The sequence below is a fragment of the Silurus aristotelis genome, assembly GCF_946808225.1.
Source record: "Silurus aristotelis genome assembly, chromosome: 20".
Taxonomy (NCBI): Eukaryota; Metazoa; Chordata; class Actinopteri; order Siluriformes; family Siluridae; genus Silurus; species Silurus aristotelis.
The window spans coordinates 2370711-2391648 of record NC_139593.1 but is presented as its reverse complement, the minus strand read 5'-3'; the positions used below and the strand labels follow the sequence as shown (position 1 = coordinate 2391648).

Here is a 20938-nt window from a genome sequence, read left to right as displayed (position 1 = left end):
ATGGGTTATGTGCTAGTTGTTTAGTGCTAAAGGGTCTTAGAGAGGGTACATACATTCAGTCTGTTCATCAGCTTTGTACTTTGACTATTAAAGCCAATATAATTTCACAGCCGACTTCATCACCAAGGCAACATTACCACAAATATATCTTTGCATTGCAAAAGAAGGAAATGATGAAAAGTCTGTTGCGGTGACTTTTCTTTTCTTTATCTTTTTTTTTTTTTATGCTTATGCTTATGAGATCACTCGAGCATGAATTTGCAGGGCAGCTGCTTTTCTAAAGGAAAATGCAAATGACTTCATCACAGACAAGCCAGAAAGCAGCTCTGAAATGTTCTGCTTCAGTGCTGATGGTGCTGCTGATGTGCTACACACTGCGAACCGTTTACTATTCCGAGTGTGAGAAGTCGTCTTCATGGGAGGATTTTCTCAAATTCAGAAAGAGTGACAACTTCAGCGCCAATTAAAAGAGGAAACACTATGTTGCATTTATGTGAAACGGCAACACCTCTCACCCACACACTCTTTCTCTTGCACTTTATTTTATTCTCAGTCTTTCTGCTGACCATGAAAGTCAAGAAGACACGGTAAGAAAAAAAAAAATGTTCTTACTAATGGTTTTTCCAAATGTACTCTTTAGTCTAATTGTTACATTTCCAGAACATAGATATGTTCAAATGGTATTGTTTTTTCCCAGTGCATTTGCATTAATTGCTAACTTTAGCACTTTTACTGATCGCCTCTGTGTGCTGGGAATAATGGATATATGTGTTTCTGTGTACTGTGTATCGAGCTATCAATATTGTGATAAGGTATATTTCAGATATTGTGGTGTTGTTAGTAAAATAAAGTCAAATGTAGGACCAACCAACATCCAAAAGACAGCATGTGAGAGGAAAACCCTTTCTATCACTCTGTTCTTTATTGTGGTGGTGCACATGAGGCGTGAGTAGACATTCAGAACTTCAGTCTTAAATAATGAACTAAATACTGAAAGGCTTTATGTTTATATTCTTAATAGTTTATTCTGCCGTATCGCTGGCTGTTTTTATACTAAGACATATACTATGTATAGGACCTTCAGGTTTCTCCAGGTATCATGGAGATATCGCGATTGGCCTTATTGTCTCATACTGATACCGTTACTTCATACTACGTTTTGTATTTTCCTCATGGCTGCTTTGGTTATTGCCTGATGAGTTGAATCAGGTTTGCTGGGATAAAATGCTGATATTTCTTGAGCAATTATAAACAATAACAGCCAATTGTGCTACTAGTCCATGCGCTAATATTTGCATAACTTCATGCACAAGTAATAAAACTGCTTTATATATATGCTTAATACCACCACTATCACGTCACAATTATAGAAACCATCAATACAATACAAAACGCAATATAACAACATGTTCAGAATCAATATTTGTCTAATAACATGTCAAAAACATACAAAATTTCATAAAATACAACGTACTCACCAGAGATGCAGACTCATAATGTGCAGCGCTCCTCAGAGGCTGTAATCCAGTGGTACTGCTCGTATTCACTGGTCTGGAAGTGGTGAACCAAACCCTTTCCCAGGCTGAGACAAGCTAGCTAGATTCAGAGTTGGATGACCTCCTCATGATGTCTAGCTTATCTTTAAAATGGATTTTTAAATATGTTTGAGACCAAATAAATTTTTCTCCCTCCGTAGGCATGAAAAAGGCTAACTCAGATGTGTTAATGTATGCAGAGCTACAGACGTGTTTTGCCAGTTGAACTTGGCTGTAACGGTTTCCCTCTGACCAACCAATCAGAGAACGGAAAAATGCTGACGCTATTCTGACGCTAATTCGCTGAGAAGAATTTGAAATCAGATTGTTTAAAAAAAAAAACTAATTCTTATGGAGACTATGGTAAAAAGTCCAGCAGTACTGATTTTGAAGGCCCTGGGCAGATTAGATTGACATGACAGCACATAGAGGCTGAAATCTGATTGGACAAAAAATATAACATCCACATACACGTACTGGAAGCAGTGCGGCCGAGAGGAACACTACGAAATGAAAAGAATAAACTGATGGGAATAAATTAATAAATTTTCATGAAACAAATATAAAAAAATAAGGTGAAAATGTAGGTCAGTGCTTTTGATAGTGTTTAGGCCAGCAGAGAAGGCCTTGCTGGCTCTGACGTCCCACAACTGGTGTGTGTATATATATATATATTTTTTTTTTAGACTACATTCAAGGGTTCCCTGGTGGTCTAGTGGTTAGGATGCGGCACTCCCGCATCCCAGGTTTGATTCCCAGTCAGGGAACCAGCCCCAGCCATTAGGGTTGCACAAGCCAGTGCACTCTTAGTGCCGGTCCCAAGCCTGAATAAATGTGGAGGCTTGCGGTCGGAAAGGCATCCAGCGTAAAAACATGCCAAATCGAACATGCAGTTTATGAATACGGATGATCCGCTGTGGTGACCCCTAATGGGAGAAGCCAAAAGAAAGTTTTATTTAGACTACATTCAGTGAACTCAGTGAACTTACCGTAACATTAACTCATGGCTTTTTTATTTCACATCAATGGATTCAAAAACTTGATTAGTTTATGGCTACATGTGTGTACTTTAGGCAGGGATAAACCATGACAGACATTAATGCTTTGCTTTTGGCATCCACGTTGTTTTCAAGTAGATTGTTTTGAATTACCTTTAATGTTGAATTACCTGCAAAATTCGGCAGCAGTCAGCAAAAGAAAACCACCCAGTATACATTATGTGAAACCATAACTAACTAACTAACAATAACAAGTTCAGCACCATAGTTTAGCACAGCCAATCAGTGACAGTCTTACCATGTGATTATACAGAGTGACATGACCATTAGACCTGAGCTAAAGTTGAGCTTTAATCTTTTAGCATTTTTCAATTGATTTTTGGTAAAAAAAAAAATAATTAATAAATAAATAAATAATAATAATAAAAAAAAAAATATATATATATATTGTTATATAGTCTGTTATAGAGTCTCAGTGTGAACAAAGATGAATATTTACATTACCATTGTTATGGTTACAGATCTACTTAGAAATAATAACAATCTACCTTTTTTTCTGCCTCTTCTTCTGGCTTTGGTGTCTATGGCACCCTACAGTGTCTTCTTGTAAACATTTGTGAGATTTTGTCACTGATTGGAGAAGATCTAAGGAACATTCTGTAAAATGCTCTACCATCAAAATCAATCAAAATGTAAGGGATCCATGGATTCTCGAATTCAAGCTGAGTTTTGAATTGCCTGTAATGGGTCAAAAGCCACCAAAGAGGAAGTGAGTCTGTATCTCCGAAATAACTTTGCATGCTGACTCAAAATTTGCAGGGCTTTCTCAGGACCAATGACCCTAAGCAACCCATTTCCAGACAGGCCCACCTACAATACAAGAATGTTACAAATACATTATTTTTCCTCTTCCACATTTTGTACAAACTTCAGCAGGTTTGGCTCACATCCAGGTAACAACCTGTTGCCTATTTATTCAGCTAGACTGTTCAAGATCTAGACCTCCCATGAGAATTCCACTACAGTCTATGGTCAACCCTAAAGACACCACTAACCCCAACCCCGTAACCTCTATCCCTAACACATCATGAGCAGAATTACAAATAATACTTATCGCTTTGCTTAAAGTTTACATTTAATAAAGTATCTAAAGTGTTTCCCAAACACAGACATGACCCAACAGTCATGTTGTATAACTTACCAAGTCAGAACAATAAGAGTCCAGGAAATTACATACTAGGAAAAAAGAAAGTAAATACGATGGCTGCAATACGTCTCAAAAAAGCTTGGATTAATAGTGTTACTAAAAAGGAACAGCTGGAATACTATTAAGGTTAACTGACAACTGATCAAGAACATGGGTATAAAGAGTATCTTAGAAAGGTGGAGGCTCTCAGAAGTAAAGAATGGCTGAGGTTCACCAATCTGTGAAAAAACTGTTGTATTTTGAATTCAATATGGATTTATGAGATTTGATGATCATCCCAACTTCAGAACTGGGGTTGTAATATCCCCTCCAGTGCCCAGTGTACACCGCACTTTATTATAATCCATACATAAGCGGTTTAATTAGTAAAACACACAAAGAGATAAAAGCCAAACACAGAATTATTAAACAGGCAAAGAGTCAAACACCAAGTAGAGCAGTCCATGGAACAAACAAATACATGACAAACAAACAGTCTTACAACAGACTTACAATGCTTCATGTCATGGTTAGCATGAGCATAGCTAACCAAGGCTAAAAAACAGGAAGTGCCCCATGACTTGGACATTTTACTTTTCTAGTCATATGGGAAATTTTACATTTATGAATCTTCATCAGACATTATTTTTTGTATTATTATTATTATTATTTATGAAACACTTTGCTGCCAGTTTTGCTGCTCTACATATTTACTGTAAAACATAGTTTAAAACCTGTCCTGTGTATTTATTAGCTGCTCAGATTCTTTCCATTACTGTGCATCTAAATTGATCTAAAGATAATTAGATCAATACCCAATTAGATCAATGAGAATTAGATCAATGATAATTAGATCATACCAGATGCCAGATGAGGTTGAAGAATATATGACAACGGCTTTGAAACCATTTCTTCATACAGAATCTCTCCAGATCCTTCAGATTTGGGGAAGTCAGTAGGTCATTAGTCAGAAGGTCAGTAGTAATGGCATTGGACTTTTAAATCAGAAGGTCACAAGTTCAAATCCCAGTATCACCAAGATGCCACTGCTGGGCCCTTAAACAGCCCTTAAACATATTACTGCTCAGCTGTAATTTGCACTGGATGAGGGCGTTTTCCAAATGGGGTAAATGTAAATTATAAGATCCATGCTGGTGAATTTCCTCCTCAGTTCTTTCCGCATGTTTTGTATGGGGTTCCAGGCAGGAAGATGGGATGATCATGGCAGGGCATTGATTTTGTATTCAGTAAAAATTTTGTGTTGATTTTGATGTACATCTTAAATCACTGTCTCACTAGAAGATCCAAAGACAGCTCGTATTAAGCTTTCTGGCAGAAGCAGTCGGGTGTTCAGTAAATATCTGTTGAAATTCGAGAAAAAATGTCCAGGTCCTCTGGCAGAAAAAAACATCCGTAAAACTACCACTATTTTAAACTTTGGGCATGAGCTAACTTCCCATATTGTTATATCCGGACGATTGGTAGCTCAGTGGTTAAGGTGCTGTGCTACTGTTCGGAAGGTAGGAGGTTCAAGCCCTGGTATTGCAAAGCTGGAACTCTTGGGCCCTGGAGCAAGGCCCTTAAACCTCCGTGCTCCAGGGGCGCTGTATAATGGCTCTGACCCCAATTCCCGAGGAAACTGGGTTATGCGAAGAAAGAATTTCACTGTGTTCTAATGAACATGGGACAAATAAAGTCTATTCTATTCTAAAATCTCTGTGTAAGCCAAGCCTACCTCTATGAAGCCATATTTTGGTTTCGTTTGATCATAGAACCCATTTCTATTTGAAGCCCCAGTAGTTTCTGTCAAACTGAAGATGTTTGAGTAGAGGCTTTTTTTTTTTTCTTGAAACAATTTACAATTTGTGAGGTATTGGATTGCAGTTATGGACACTTTTTTTTTTAACCGCCAAACACAATTAACTTCTGCAATTCTATAGTTGGGATCGTGGGAGATATTTTTTGCCCTGTTGAACCTTCCTGGTCACAGTCCATTTCACACACACACACACACACACACACACACACACACACACACACACACACACACACACACACATTTCCTCTTCCAGGCTGATTCATAACAAACATTTACAGTTGACTGGAACTTCTTAATGATAGTGATGGCTTTTGTGTTCCTACATTTATACCCCTTTATATAGTTACCTGTGTCTAGGTGTAGTTAAAAAGAGGTGTATCAATGGGAACATATTTCAGATATATTGTACTAGTTACTATATGTACATAGAAATATACTTCTGCATGGTTTCAACCAATGTTAGACCCATTGCTTGTATCTTGATATGTAATTTTTCAAAATAATTCTATCCATATGCTTATTACTATATGATAGCTAAGCAGATGCTTTTTGCCTCTCAGATTCGTTAAATTTGATTATTTTTATTGATTTCTGTAATTAATATATTCACATATCTCTGTGTTTTTATTTCTTATAGCAATTTGCCAACATTTGTGTTTACAGTTACAATTTATGTTGTAATTGTTAATCAAAGTTAATCAAACACAAAATAACAAAAAATATAAACCACAAAGAAGTTTTGTTTAAAGGAATGTCAGTTCACCTGCAGTTGCTCGTATAAGGGTTTTGTTCTTGGTGTAATTTTATTAATTTATTTATTTGTTTTTAGTTACCTATAGATTCCTTATAGAAGAATGATGTCCTTTAAAATGGCTTCTCTACTTTGTCTGATCTTTCTTCTTGTGATTACCGGTGAGTCACACGTTCACATTATCACACTCATTATACCCCACACTGGGTACAGTAAATAAATAAATTAATTAATTACTGTTTAGACTTGATGTTTAGATGATCCGCTGTGGCGACCCCTAATGGGAGAAGCCGAAAGAAGAAGAAGTTAAGAAAAAATGCCAATTATATCGATTTTAAACATTTTAGGGGAAATTCTCACACTGCTGTTTTCAGATTTGGAGACTTAAAATAAAATGTTATGTCATTATTTTTAATAAATTTCTCACATTTTGTTTAGACTGTTGATTTACATGGATTTTCTGGGCTTTTTCTTCACCTGCTCCCTTTTATACCTTACAATAATCAGGGATTTCAATTATATCAACTTTTCAAATATAACAGGATATAACATTAAAGCCAGAAAAACTTTCGAATAAAAAAATCTTAATAACGAGCAGAGAGTTAGTGGGAAGCGAAAATGGGAAAATGGTTCACGTAACCAAAATATCTATAGTCTATGAAATAACCTTTATATTACGGAACGCTTGCAAATGCACACATAGACGTCTGTGTTTTCTTCTCTCTTTATTTCTCTTTCTCTCTCAAGGCTCTTGAATCTCTTTTTCTATACACTATATTTCAAAAAGTATTGGGTCACCTGCTCATAAGTGCGGTATGTGATTTTTGAGCATCGCATTCCACATTAATCCCAATTCACCTCTTCTAATTCCCTCCACTCTTCTGGGAAGATGTTCCACTAGATTTTGGAGTGTGGTTATGGACATTTGTGTTCATCAGCCACAAGTGTGTTATGAAAGGCAGGTAGTGATGTAGGTGAGGAGACCTGGGGTGCAGTCAGCGTTCACATTCATCCCAAAGGTGTTCAGTAGAACTGAGATCAGAGCTTTATAGCAACAAGATCTTCCTCTCCAAAGCATGAAATCCAGATCTTCAAGGAGCTCACTTTGTGCACAGGGGCATCGCCATGCTGGAACAGTTTTGGGTTTCCAAGTTAAATCACCCTGTACTATTAAGTGCCTCCAGATTTGTGGTAACAGTTTGGAAAAGAACCACATATAGCAGGAAAGATCAGGTGTCCCAATACTTTTGGCAATATAGTATAGGTGTGCGATCCTGAGCACTTAATTCCTCCGTCTCAATCCCCCAATCCAAAACCAGCACTCGACCATGTCCCCACTTTTACATGGTGGTATAATAATGAGAAATGAATAAAGATCAAAGTAAATCTAATAATAGTCTTCAGTATCACTAATTTTCCTGCAAAAAGGCTCTTAGATGTAATTATGATATTTCTTACTGCAACATTTTTTATATTGCACACTCGTTATTAGGCAGAAGATAAAATAGGACTTGGGTAAAGTATGTGTCCATCAGTGTCAGGGATTCACCCTGCCACGCCCCCCTCTGTAGCTGTCAGGGATTCACCCTGCCACGCCCCCCTCTGTAGCTGTCAGGGATTCACCCTGCCACGTCCCCCTCTGTAGCTGTCAGGGATTCACCCTGCCACGCCCCCCTCTGTAGCTGTCAGGGATTCACCCTGCCACGTCCCCCTCTGTAGCTGTCAGGGATTCACCCCTGTGTCTCAATCCTGCACAGTTTCCTTCCAGTAGTAAAGAATAGTTTGTATTTTTCTGCCCCGGAGTTCCAGAGGAGAGAAGAGAAGCTGTAAAATAACTCAGTGTTTTATGGGGCTCAGGATAATGATCTCTAATCACCTCTTTCATGTGTCATGTTTCAGGAGCTCTTGAGTCTGAATGGAGTGTGAAATACAGTAAACTACATCTCTGTGCTGTAAAAGGATCTACAGTGGTTATGGAGGCCACTTACACACATCCAACAGGTGTTACAGTGATAAACAGGTTTTGGGTAATAAACCCAGCTACGGGTGTAGAAGCGACTGATCTGCGTAATGAACCAGGTTACTCAGGCAGAGTGGAGTATTTAGGAGATAAACAGAATCACTTCTCCCTCAGACTGAGTGATGTGAAGAAATCAGATGAACACATGTTCACCTTCAGATTCATAACATCTGGAGGAGGATACATGGGTCATCCTGAAATTACACTCAGAGTTACAGGTAAATAAAATCATCTTAGTTTCTATATACAGTGGCTTCAAAATATCTGGGTCACTCTCTCAGTTGTATATAAATTGTGTGCATATAAATAATAATTTTCACTGCATTTAGAAAACATGTCAAACCAAAAATTCCACAAACTTTCTAAGATTGGAATGTAAAAAATGTGCAAAAAGCTTTTAAGGATGAAGACCTTTGCAGAGCATCTTTACAGAAACTGATTGAGTGTGGCTTCATTTAAAAGCACAGTTACAGTGTTATTTGTTAACAGTGTTTGCGCTTCATATCAGACAGTTTCTATTTTAGTTCTAGATTCAATCAACAAAACGTTTCGTTTAGCAAAATAGGACAATCAGCTGAGTTTATATCTGAATTCCGGAAAGATCTCTTTCAAAAGACTGTAGGAAATTGAAATCATTATCTTTATCTAATAAATATTCTTGTATATTATGAATAATAATTTGACTAATGGGTTTCATCCAGAAGGTCTTCGCATAACTTTGAGTTTCTGATGCAATCAGTGAAAATATGTAAATAAGATGGTTCTTAGTTGCTGCTGCATTTCAGTGCATGTTCTTCTGTAAATTTCATGCATGCCTTATAGTTTCTTAATAAATTGTTCTTGGTTAATGGCTCCTCCCTGTGTGTCTATGCTCCTGGAGTTAATCGTTTGTGCCCATAGTCTGAAGAAATCCTTGCTGCTGATTCTCATCTGTTTTTCTTGTTGTTGTTTTTTTTACGCAAATCAAGGCTGGTGGTATTTCTAGGTGTGTCTGCATGTCGTCCTTCACCTTTAAATCTTACACGTTTAACAGTCTCATTTATAGAGGATGTTTGTGGTATCATTTCCTAAATGACAGTAAATAGCGTTTGGTTTGAAATGTTGAAATGAATCATTTTTTTCTGAAAGAGGTTTCAGAGGTTTGTACCTGATTAATAAGTGTTTCTGAAACATTCACTGCTTAATGATATAAAGTTTTTAAAACTGATAATAACTTCATTGGATACTAAAACACTTTGAGAGAGCAGAGTTATAAAAGAAGATGCTTTACTGTGTTCAGAAGAACTTTTCAAATTTAATAGTTCTCTTATTGTATAAGATCTTCAGCTGATCGCTCCTGCAGAAGTGACAGAGGGACAATCAGTCATTCTGACCTGTAAAACCACCTGCAGTCTGACTGATCCAACATTCATCTGGTACAAAAACACACATGATTTAACCACAAACACCTTCAAGAGCAACGAACTCCACCTGCAGAGGGTCAGCAGTGAGGATGCAGGCAGTTATAACTGTGCTGTAAGAGGATCTGAACATCTCCCATCTCCTGCTCAATACCTCAGTGTCAGATGTGAGTTTTATTTACCTTCTTCTTTTAGGTCTATTCATAACTTAACATTTAATGAAGGAAAAACTATTGAAAAGTCATGTGAGTAAAAAAGTAAGTAGAAAAAAGGAACATTTGGGAGAAGGTGATGGATTTAAATGACAGAACAAATTATTACGTTTGATTGGGTAATAAAAACACAGAGAAAACCAGATGACATGATGAGGGATTCATGTATTTGCCTCTAAGCCCACTATTGTTATTGTTTTTGATTATTTGATGTACCAGACCTTTCATTAGACACACATTTTTTTTTAGCATTCCTCATATATTCCTAATTCCAAATATCCTGTAGTGGATGAGGAGTTGGGGGCAGAAGGTGGTGGTCTGCCTAAATTAGAGCTTGGGGTTTAGATATCTGAGACTGGTTCCTGTACAGTTTCTGTCTACAGTTCACACACTGCTTACACACATTGATTTTACTGTTGTTTTACTGTAGAGCAGCAGCTAATAACTCTATGTATAACGCAAAACTAGAAAGTGGGCACACACTGTTTTCCATATCTATTACAAAAATACTAAACAATCATCAGTGTCTGTGAGCTCATGTGTGCAGAAGTGGGAAAATAGTGCTTTCTTCTGATTGTGTTACGCTGCCTGAGGTTACACAAGCAGCAGAAGTTTGGAAAAAAGGCAGTCAGTCTCCCCATGCCTCAGAAATGAACATGTTAGTGTCCACAAAATGTACATGAATATCAGAATGGCTGTGTGTGAATTTTGTTGTTGAGAGATGAAACAGGTTCTTTGTGCGACTTGTTTCTTCAATGAAACCTTCGGAATTGGAATGAGTTGAAGTGGGAATAGATCAAATTTAGGAAACTAATATAATTGCTTCTGAATTTAATATCTGTTCTGATGAAAGTCGTATTCACTGGTAACATTGTTGTTTTTTGAATAATTATTTTTTTCTTAATTCTAATCAATTGTTGTCCCAAAATATTTATGAACAGGAAATGATTTTGCTTCTACTTTGTTGATGTAGAAGTTGAGATGTGTAGTTTATAATAATATTTATCTGATCTGGGAGATTTGCTCGGAAAAATAAAAGCAAATTGAAGAACAAAACATAAATATATACATGCAGTTTGTTGTAGCTTGCATGATGTCACAAACAACAACAACAACAAAATAATAATAATAATAATAATAATAATAATAATAATAATAATAATAATAATAATAATAATAATAATAATAATAATAATGGGGAAGTGGTAGTTGAACAGTTAAGGCTCGGGGTTACTGATCAGAAGGTTGAGGGCTCAAGCCCCTGTGTGAGCAAGACCCTTAACCCCCTGGGTGAAGAAACAATTTTACTATGTTGTAATATAAATGTGACAAATAAATACATTTGTCTTCTCTTTAGCTCCTATAAAGAAGGTCTCGGTGTCTGCCAGTCCCTCTGCAGAGATTGTGGAGGGCAGTTTAGTGACTCTGACCTGCAGCAGTGATGATGAATCATTTATTACAGGATCTGCAATGAATCCTGATGGAAAGCTCCTCTTACAGGAACTATAATTCATGGACATTACATTAGTATTGTGTTTTTATTCGTTTTCTGGAAATGTCATTGGTTGGCATTTTTTTTATTGTTAAAGGAATTGTACTAGGTTAATACAAATCTCAAACATGTACTTGATTAACCATTGTCCAGAAAATAAAATAAAGAACAAAGTGTTTTCTCTGATGGATACGATCCGTTAGGGGTTGGTAAAAAAAAAATAAAAACACTCCAGAGTTGTAAAAGTATATTAAAATTAAAAAGAAAATTATTAGCTAGAAAAAAAAAAAAAAAAAAAAACATTTGAAGGATTAGAGTTTTAAAGTAAATGCTTTATTGGATTCATTACAACTTTAAAATTGTAATCCTTCTCTAATTGTCTTAGATCTCCGGGTGATCGCTCCTGCAGAAGTGACAGAGGGAGAACCAGTCATTCTGACCTGCAAAACCTCCTTCAGTCTGACTGATCAAACATTCATCTGGTCCAAAAACGGGCAAGATTTAACCACAAACACCTTCAAGAGCAACGAACTCCACCTGCAGAGGGTCAGCAGTGAGGATGCAGGCAGTTATAACTGTGCTGTAAGAGGATCTGAACATCTCCCATCTCCTGCTCAATACCTCAGTGTCAGATGTGAGTTTTATTCATTTATTCTTTTAGGTTTATTGTATAACAACATTTAATGAAGAAAAAAATATTAGTTTAATAACAAAGTGAGTAGAAAAAAGGAACATTTGGGAGAAGGTGATGGATTTAAATGACAGAACAAATTATTACGTTTGATTGGGTAATAAAAACACAGAGAAAACCAGATGACATGATGAGGGTTTCATGTATTTGCCTCTAAGCCCACTATTGTTATTGTTTTTGATTATTTGATGTACCAGACCTTTCATTAGACCCACATTTTTTTTTAGCATTCCTCATATATTCCTAATTCCAAATATCCTGTAGTGGATGAGGAGTTGGGGGCAGAAGGTGGTGGTCTGCCTGAATTAGAGCTTGGGGTTTAGATATCTGAGACTGGTTCCTGTACAGTTTCTGTCTACAGTTCACACACTGCTTACACACATTGATTTTACTGTTGTTTTACTGTAGAGCAGCAGCTAATAACTCTATGTATAACGCAAAACTAGAAAGTGGGCACACACTGTTTTCCATATCTATTACAAAAATACTAAACAATCATCAGTGTCTGTGAGCTCATGTGTGCAGAAGTGGGAAAATAGTGCTTTCTTCTGATTGTGTTACGCTGCCTGAGGTTACACAAGCAGCAGAAGTTTGGAAAAAAGGCAGTCAGTCTCCCCATGCCTCAGAAATGAACATGTTAGTGTCCACAAAATGTACATGAATATCAGAATGGCTGTGTGTGAATTTTGTTGTTGAGAGATGAAACAGGTTCTTTGTGCGACTTGTTTCTTCAATGAAACCTTCGGAATTGGAATGAGTTGAAGTGGGAATAGATCAAATTTAGGAAACTAATATAATTGCTTCTGAATTTAATATCTGTTCTGATGAAAGTCGTATTCACTGGTAACATTGTTGTTTTTTGAATAATTATTTTTTTCTTAATTCTAATCAATTGTTGTCCCAAAATATTTATGAACAGGAAATGATTTTGCTTCTACTTTGTTGATGTAGAAGTTGAGATGTGTAGTTTATAATAATATTTATCTGATCTGGGAGATTTGCTCGGAAAAATAAAAGCAAATTGAAGAACAAAACATAAATATATACATGCAGTTTGTTGTAGCTTGCATGATGTCACAAACAACAACAACAACAAAATAATAATAATAATAATAATAATAATATTAATAATAATAATAATAATAATAATAATGGGGAAGTGGTAGTTGAACAGTTAAGGCTCGGGGTTACTGATCAGAAGGTTGAGGGCTCAAGCCCCTGTATGAGCAAGACCCTTAACCCCCTGGGTGAAGAAACAATTTCACTATGTTGTAATATAAATGTGACAAATAAATACATTTGTCTTCTCTTTAGCTCCTATAAAGAAGGTCTCGGTGTCTGCCAGTCCCTCTGCAGAGATTGTGGAGGGCAGTTCAGTGACTCTGACCTGCAGCAGTGATGATGAATCATTTATTACAGGATCTGCAATGAATCCTGATGGAAAGCTCCTCTTACAGGAACTATAATTCATGGACATTACATTAGTATTGTGTTTTTATTCGTTTTCTGGAAATGTCATTGGTTGGCATTTTTTTTATTGTTAAAGGAATTGTACTAGGTTAATACAAATCTCAAACATGTACTTGATTAACCATTGTCCAGAAAATAAAATAAAGAACAAAGTGTTTTCTCTGATGGATACGATCCGTTAGGGGTTGGTAAAAAAAAAATAAAAACACTCCAGAGTTGTAAAAGTATATTAAAATTAAAAAGAAAATTATTAGCTAGAAAAAAAAAAAAAAAAAAAAACATTTGAAGGATTAGAGTTTTAAAAGTAAATGCTTTATTGGATTCATTACAACTTTAAAATTGTAATCCTTCTCTAATTGTCTTAGATCTCCGGGTGATCGCTCCTGCAGAAGTGACAGAGGGAGAACCAGTCATTCTGACCTGCAAAACCTCCTTCAGTCTGACTGATCAAACATTCATCTGGTCCAAAAACACACATGATTTAACCACAAACACCTTCAAGAGCAACGAACTCCACCTGCAGAGGGTCAGCAGTGAGGATGCAGGCAGTTATAACTGTGCTGTAAGAGGATCTGAACATCTCCCATCTCCTGCTCATAACCTCAGTGTCAGATGTGAGTTTTATTCATTTATTCTTTTAGGTTTATTGTATAACAACATTTAATGAAAAAAAAATATTAGTTTAATAACAAATTGAGTAGAAAAAAGGAACATTTGGGAGAAGGTGATGGATTTAAATGACAGAACAAATTATTACGTTTGATTGGGTAATAAAAACACAGAGAAAACCAGATGACATGATGAGGGTTTCATGTATTTGCCTCTAAACCCACTATTGTTATTGTTTTTGATTATTTGATGTACCAGACCTTTCATTAGACCCACATTTTTTTTTAGCATTCCTCATATATTCCTAATTCCAAATATCCTGTAGTGGATGAGGAGTTGGGGGCAGAAGGTGGTGGTCTGCCTGAATTAGAGCTTGGGGTTTAGATATCTGAGACTGGTTCCTGTACAGTTTCTGTCTACAGTTCACACACTGCTTACACACATTGATTTTACTGTTGTTTTACTGTAGAGCAGCAGCTAATAACTCTATGTATAACGCAAAACTAGAAAGTGGGCACACACTGTTTTCCATATCTATTACAAAAATACTAAACAATCATCAGTGTCTGTGAGCTCATGTGTGCAGAAGTGGGAAAATAGTGCTTTCTTCTGATTGTGTTACGCTGCCTGAGGTTACACAAGCAGCAGAAGATAATACAAATCTCAAACATGTACTTGATTAACCATTGTCTAGAAAATAAAATAAAGAACAAAGTGTTTTCTCTGATGAATACGATCAGTCAGAGTTTGGTAAAAAAAATAAAAAATAAAAAATAATAATAATAATAATAATAATAATAATAATAATAATAATAATAATAATAATAACTTCCAGAGTTGTAAAACTATATTAAAATTAATAAGAAAATTATTAGCTAGAAAAAAAAACATTTGAAGGATTAGAGTTTTAAAGTAAATGCTTTATTGGATTCATTACAACTTTAAAATTGTAATCCTTCTCTAATTGTCTTAGATCTCCGGGTGATCGCTCCTGCAGAAGTGACAGAGGGAGAACCAGTCACTCTGACCTGCAAAACCTCCTTCAGTCTGACTGATCCAACATTCATCTGGTCCAAAAACGGGCAAGATTTAACCACAAACACCTTCAAGAGCAACGAACTCCACCTGCAGAGGGTCAGCAGTGAGGATGCAGGCAGTTATAACTGTGCTGTAAGAGGATCTGAACATCTCCCATCTCCTGCTCAATACCTCAGTGTCAGATGTGAGTTTTTTTATTTTTTTTCTTATGCAGTCTATTGTATAACGTAATATAAAAAACTATATAAAGCAATAGTGTAAAAAAAAAATGAAGCATAGAAGAAGGAATGGAGGTACTGCTGTAATTCAGTGACAAACTGCACACTGGGAAAGTGTCTGAAAGTTCAGATTATTTTATTAAGTGCAAATTAAAACCCAAAACTATGAAAACCAACAGCATAAGCAACCACAGTGGATACTAAGTGTAACCCTCCTGAGGGTATGGGGGTATTGGGTTGGGGCACAGTAGCCTGAGGTCCAAGATGATAGATTGAGAATTATGCTGGACTTTCACCTATGGCTCCTAATCCTAAAGTACAATTAAGGAACAGTTGAAATATCTATGCTGTTGCCTTCAAAATGTAATGGGTACAGTTGATCAATAAATCCTGAAATGTTTATCCTGGTTTATTTTCCTGTTAAATCTGGCAAAGAGAAACAGGTGTGTATAATTAGTGACGTGTGACAAGCATGTGATGTGCAAGGGCTGATGGGTAACATCGTGTAGTGTACAGACTTTGACATAATCCTGAGACTGGGTCATAATGTTAGTTGTGTTACTTTGGCTTACGCTTTACCAATAGGCTAAAGAGACTTTTTTAATTTAATGTAACACATCTTTCACCACGTGGTTTTCTAACATACCTTAATATCCTCTGCCATTGTATTCATCTAAGGAGTTGCTTTAGTTCTCTCTTTCTCTCCCAAGTATCTCATCTTTTCTTTTGTCCTCATTTCCGTTTACCAAACAACAGAACTCGTTAGTAAAATTACACACAGTAATTACACAATTACCACTTACATATCCTGGCTCCGCCCTCCATTCAAAAACCGATATTTAACCAAACCCCTTTTTCTACACACATTTTCTTCCTGTCAACACACTGTGTTCTACATGTAGATTTATATTGATGTCGGTTTGATTGGATACTTATTGTAATCTTGGGAAAATGATCATGTTTATTTCACAAGTTCACAAGAAGGTAAAGTGCCAATCCACTTTATGATGCAGATTTGTTAAAGAGTGCTCTCAGGAATGGAGGCATTCTCAGAAATTCTCTGTCTCACATATCAGTTACAATGACATGAGCCACTCATGCTTGTCTGTAAGCCGCCTGAATCTACAGCAACAGTTTAAAAAGCTGCAGTCAGCTGTCTTTCCATGTCTCAGAAAAAAAAAAAACATATGGTAGTGTTTGCCCACAATGGAACTAGTAAAACTTAAATCTGTATGAATTGCTTTAATATAATAATGATTAAAAAATGTGAGATGTCCATTAGGAGTGACGACGATGGACAGGATTAGAAATGAGTTTATTAGAGGGACGGCGCATGTAGGACGTTTTGGAGACAAGGTGAGGGAGGTGAGATTGAGATGGTTTGGACATGTGCAGAGGAGGGACATGGGGTATATCAGTAGGAGAATGCTGAGGATGGAGACACCAGGAAGGAGGAAAAGAGGAAGACCAAGGAGGAGGTTTATGGATGTGGTGAAGGAAGACATGCAGGAAGTTGGTGTGAAAGAGGCAGATGTAGAGGACAGGGGGGTATGGAGACGGATGATCCGCTGTGGAGACCTCTAATGGGAGCAGCCGAAAGAAGAAGAAGAAGAAGAAAAAGAAGATAAATGATTATAACAGTTGCTAAAAATACTGGTTAAACATTTGGATTCAGGTTTTGATAAGAAAATCTAAAAATTTAAAAAAAGATAAAAAAGAAAGAAAGAATTAAGGCCATGAACTTTCTAATTTTTTTAACATGACATTGTCTAGATCCTCCAAAGAATGTCTCAGTGTCTATCAGTCCCTCTGATGAGATTGTGGAGGGAAGTTCAGTAACTCTGAGCTGCAGCAGTGATGCAAACCCACCTGTGGAGACCTACACCTGGTTTAAGGGAATTACCTCAGTGGGAAAAGAAAAGACCATCACCATCTATAATATCAGCTCTGAAGACAGTGGAGACTACAAGTGCATGTGCAGTAATAAAATCAGGGATCAGAACTCCACCAGTGTAACTCTGAATGTTCTGTGTAAGTTAAAGCTTACATTGTGTAGTGTACAGACTTTGACATAATCCTGAGACTGGGTCATAATGTTAGTTGTGTTACTTTGGCTTACGCTTTACCATTAGGCTGAAGAGCTTTTTTTAATTGAATGTAACACATCTTTCACCACGTGGTTTTCTAACATACCTTAATATCCTCTGCCTTTGTATTCATCTAAGGAGTTGCTTTAGTTCTCTCTTTCTCTCTCAAAGTATCTCATCTTTTCTTTTGTCCTCATTTCCGTTTACCAAACAACAGAACTCGTTAGTAAAATTACACACAGTAATTACACAATTACCACTTACATCTCCTGGCTCCGCCCTCCATTCAAAAACCGATACTTAACCAAACCCCTTTTTCTACACACATTTTCTTCCTGTCAACACACTGTGTTCTGCATGTAGATTTATGATTGGATACTTATTGTAATCTTGGAAAAATGATCATGTTTATTTCACAAGTTCACAAGAAGGTAAAGTGCCAATCCACTTTATGATGCAGATTTGTTAAAGAGTGCTCTCAGGAATGGAGGCATTCTCAGAAATTCTCTGTCTCACATATCAGTTACAATGACATGGGCCACTCATGCTTGTCTGTAAGCCGCCTGAATCTACAGCAACAGTTTAAAAAGCTGCAGTCAGCTGTCTTTCCATGTCTCAGAAAAAAAAAACATATGGTAGTGTTTGCCCACAATGGAACTAGTAAAACTTAAATCTGTATGAATTGCTTTAATATAATAATGATTAAAAAATGTGAGATGTTTATTAGGAGTGACGACGATGGACAGGATTAGAAACGAGTTTATTAGAGTGACAGCGCATGTAGGACGTTTTGGAGACAAGGTGAGGGAGGTGAGATTGAGATGGTTTGGACATGTGCAGAGGAGGGACATGGGGTATATCAGTAGGAGAATGCTGAGGATGGAGACACCAGGAAGGAGGAAAAGAGGAAGACCAAGGAGGAGGTTTATGGATGTGGTGAAGGAAGACATGCAGGTAGTTGGGGTGAAAGAGGCAGATGTAGAGGACAGGGGGGTGTGGAGACGGATGATCCGCTGTGGAGACTCCTAATGGGAGCAGCCGAAAGAAGAAGAAGAAGAAGATGAATGATTAAAACAGTTGCTTAAAATACTGGTTAAACAATGGATTCAGGTTTTGATAAGAAAATCTAAAAATAAAAAAGTAAAGAAAGAATTTTAAGGCCATGAACTTTCTAATTTCTTAACATGACATTGTCTAGATCCTCCAAAGAATGTCTCAGTGTCTATCAGTCCCTCTGGTGAGATTGTGGAGGGAAGTTCAGTGACTCTGAGCTGCAGCAGTGATGCAAACCCACCTGTGGAGACCTACACCTGGTTTAAGGGAATTACCTCAGTGGGAAAAGGAAAGACCATCACCATCTCTAATATCAGCTCTGAAGACAGTGGAGACTACAAGTGCATGTGCAGTAATAAAATCGGAAATCAGAACTCCAGCAGTGTAACTCTGAATGTTCTGTGTAAGTTAAAGCTGAAGATCTCCTCATAACCAATGACAAATAAAACTCTCTTAGGTATTCTTTAAAAAATTACCTTCCTGTCCATTTTAGATCGTCCAAAAAAAGTCTCAGTGTCCATCAGTCCCTCTGGTGGGATGGTGGAGGACAGTTCAGTGAATCTGACCTGCAGCAGTGATGCAAACCCACCTGTGGAGACCTACACCTGGTTTAAGGGAATTATATCAGTGGGAAAAGTAAAGACCTACAACATCTCTAATATCAGTTCTGAAGACAGTGGAGAGTACAAGTGCATGTGCAGTAATAAACTCGGGCATCAGAACTCCACCAGTGTAACTCTGAATGTTCTGTGTAAGTTAAAGCTGAAGATCTTCTTATAGCTAATTGAACATAAAATTAACATAGATTTCCTTTTATGTGATACCTTTCTGTCCATTTTAGATCCTCCAAAGAAAGTCTTAGTGTCCATCAGTGCCTCTGGTGAGATTGTGGAGAACAGTTCAGTGATGCTAAACTGCAGCAGTGATGCAAACCCACCTGTGAAGAACTACACCTGGTTTCAGGGAATTACATCAGTAGGACAAGAAAAGACCTACAACATCTCTAAGATCAGTTCTAAGCACAGTGGAGACTACAAGTGCATGTGCAGTAATGAAGTCGGGCATCAGAACTCCACCAGTGTAACTCTGAATGTTCTGCGTAAGTTAAAGCTGAAGATCTTTTTACAGCCAATAGAAGATAAAATTATTGATTTATTTTCTCATTTACCAACCCATTTTAGATCCTCCAAAGAACGTGTCTATCAGTTCCTCTGGTGAGAAAGTGGAGGGAAGTTCCTTGACTCTGACCTGCAGCAGTGACAGTAACCCACCTGTGGAGAACTACACCTGGTTTAAGGAGAATGAAGCATCACCTGTAGGAACAGGACAGAGTTACAGAGCTTTACAGAGTGGACTGTACTACTGTGTGGTTCAGAATAAACTCGGCTCTGAGAGATCAGCTGCAGTGTCCATCACTATAACCAGTAAGAGAGATGATATAAATGTATTCACCAGAAACACACTGTTTAAATGTATTTATTTATTTAAAAACACTGTTTCGTCATCTTTCTATACAGAGGCTCTAAATGGAATGAATGTAGCTGTGTATGCAGGTCTTGTGGTGGTTGTGTGTGTTTGCCTCATTGGTGTCATCATCTTGTTTAAAATGTAAGTCAAGCCTTTTTTTATTTTTGTAAAACTTTTGTGTGTGTGTGTGTGTGTGTGTGTGTGTGTGTGTGTGTGTGTGTGTGTGTTTGAATAATTTACTGGTAAACACTACTGTTTTTAAATGCACAAGATTATAACAGTTTAGTTTTGACTGAGAATATTTTAATGCATTAAATATATTGTTTTCAATGCTGATTTTTGTTATTAAAATTGTCTTTTAACAGAAAAAAAAAAAAAACTGGATCAACAGTAGACCAAAGTATAAACCAGGTAAAGAAGTCGGTACAAGAAATTGTTGATGTGAATGTATACAGTATTGTACAGTACAGATGAATCAGAGTTACTGTAAGCTGCTTGAAGATGATTAATTTTCCTATAACAGCAAATCCCCAAGTGTGTACTTCTCTTTAACAACATTTATTTTTTTTAAAAGAGCATATAAAATGTATTCAGCCATTTACAGTTACATTTAAAGCTGTGGAACGTCAGCAAAAAAGCTACTCGATGCAATCAGTCCATCAGGAACTTAGTTTTTGAAATAAACATATGAATGAATAAATCAAGTAAAATTCAACCCCGATATTATATATATATATATATATATATATATATATATAAAACATAAAAACAAAATATACTAAAATATAATATTTAAGCCAAATGTATGAAAGGCCTATAGTGTTTATCTTAAGAGCCATGACTGGGAAAATGAGACGGGCTGTCGTCCTTAAATCAGTATGAGCCGAAGTAT

The 20938-nt window shown here is 36.8% G+C and overlaps 2 protein-coding genes across 2 annotated transcripts in view; both read left to right on the top strand.

Annotated features, from left to right (window-relative positions):
- The window catches only part of LOC310715623 (B-cell receptor CD22-like), a gene marked incomplete at its 3' end in the record, with an annotated part of 75168 nt that overhangs the window by 30195 nt on the left and 24035 nt on the right, over positions 1 to 20938 (top strand). The gene's annotated exons all lie outside the window — the stretch shown is intronic.
- LOC310715888 (B-cell receptor CD22-like) lies at positions 304 to 20191 on the top strand (the record flags this gene model as incomplete). Its single annotated transcript, XM_083522588.1, has 11 exons — positions 304 to 587; positions 6368 to 6450; positions 8189 to 8527; positions 9628 to 9741; positions 15271 to 15405; positions 17213 to 17470; positions 18725 to 18982; positions 19073 to 19330; positions 19421 to 19678; positions 19761 to 20003; positions 20097 to 20191. Exons 2-11 carry the CDS (start codon positions 6393 to 6395, stop codon positions 20189 to 20191), a joined length of 2016 nt encoding a protein of 671 aa, XP_083378714.1. The 5' UTR covers positions 304 to 587; positions 6368 to 6392.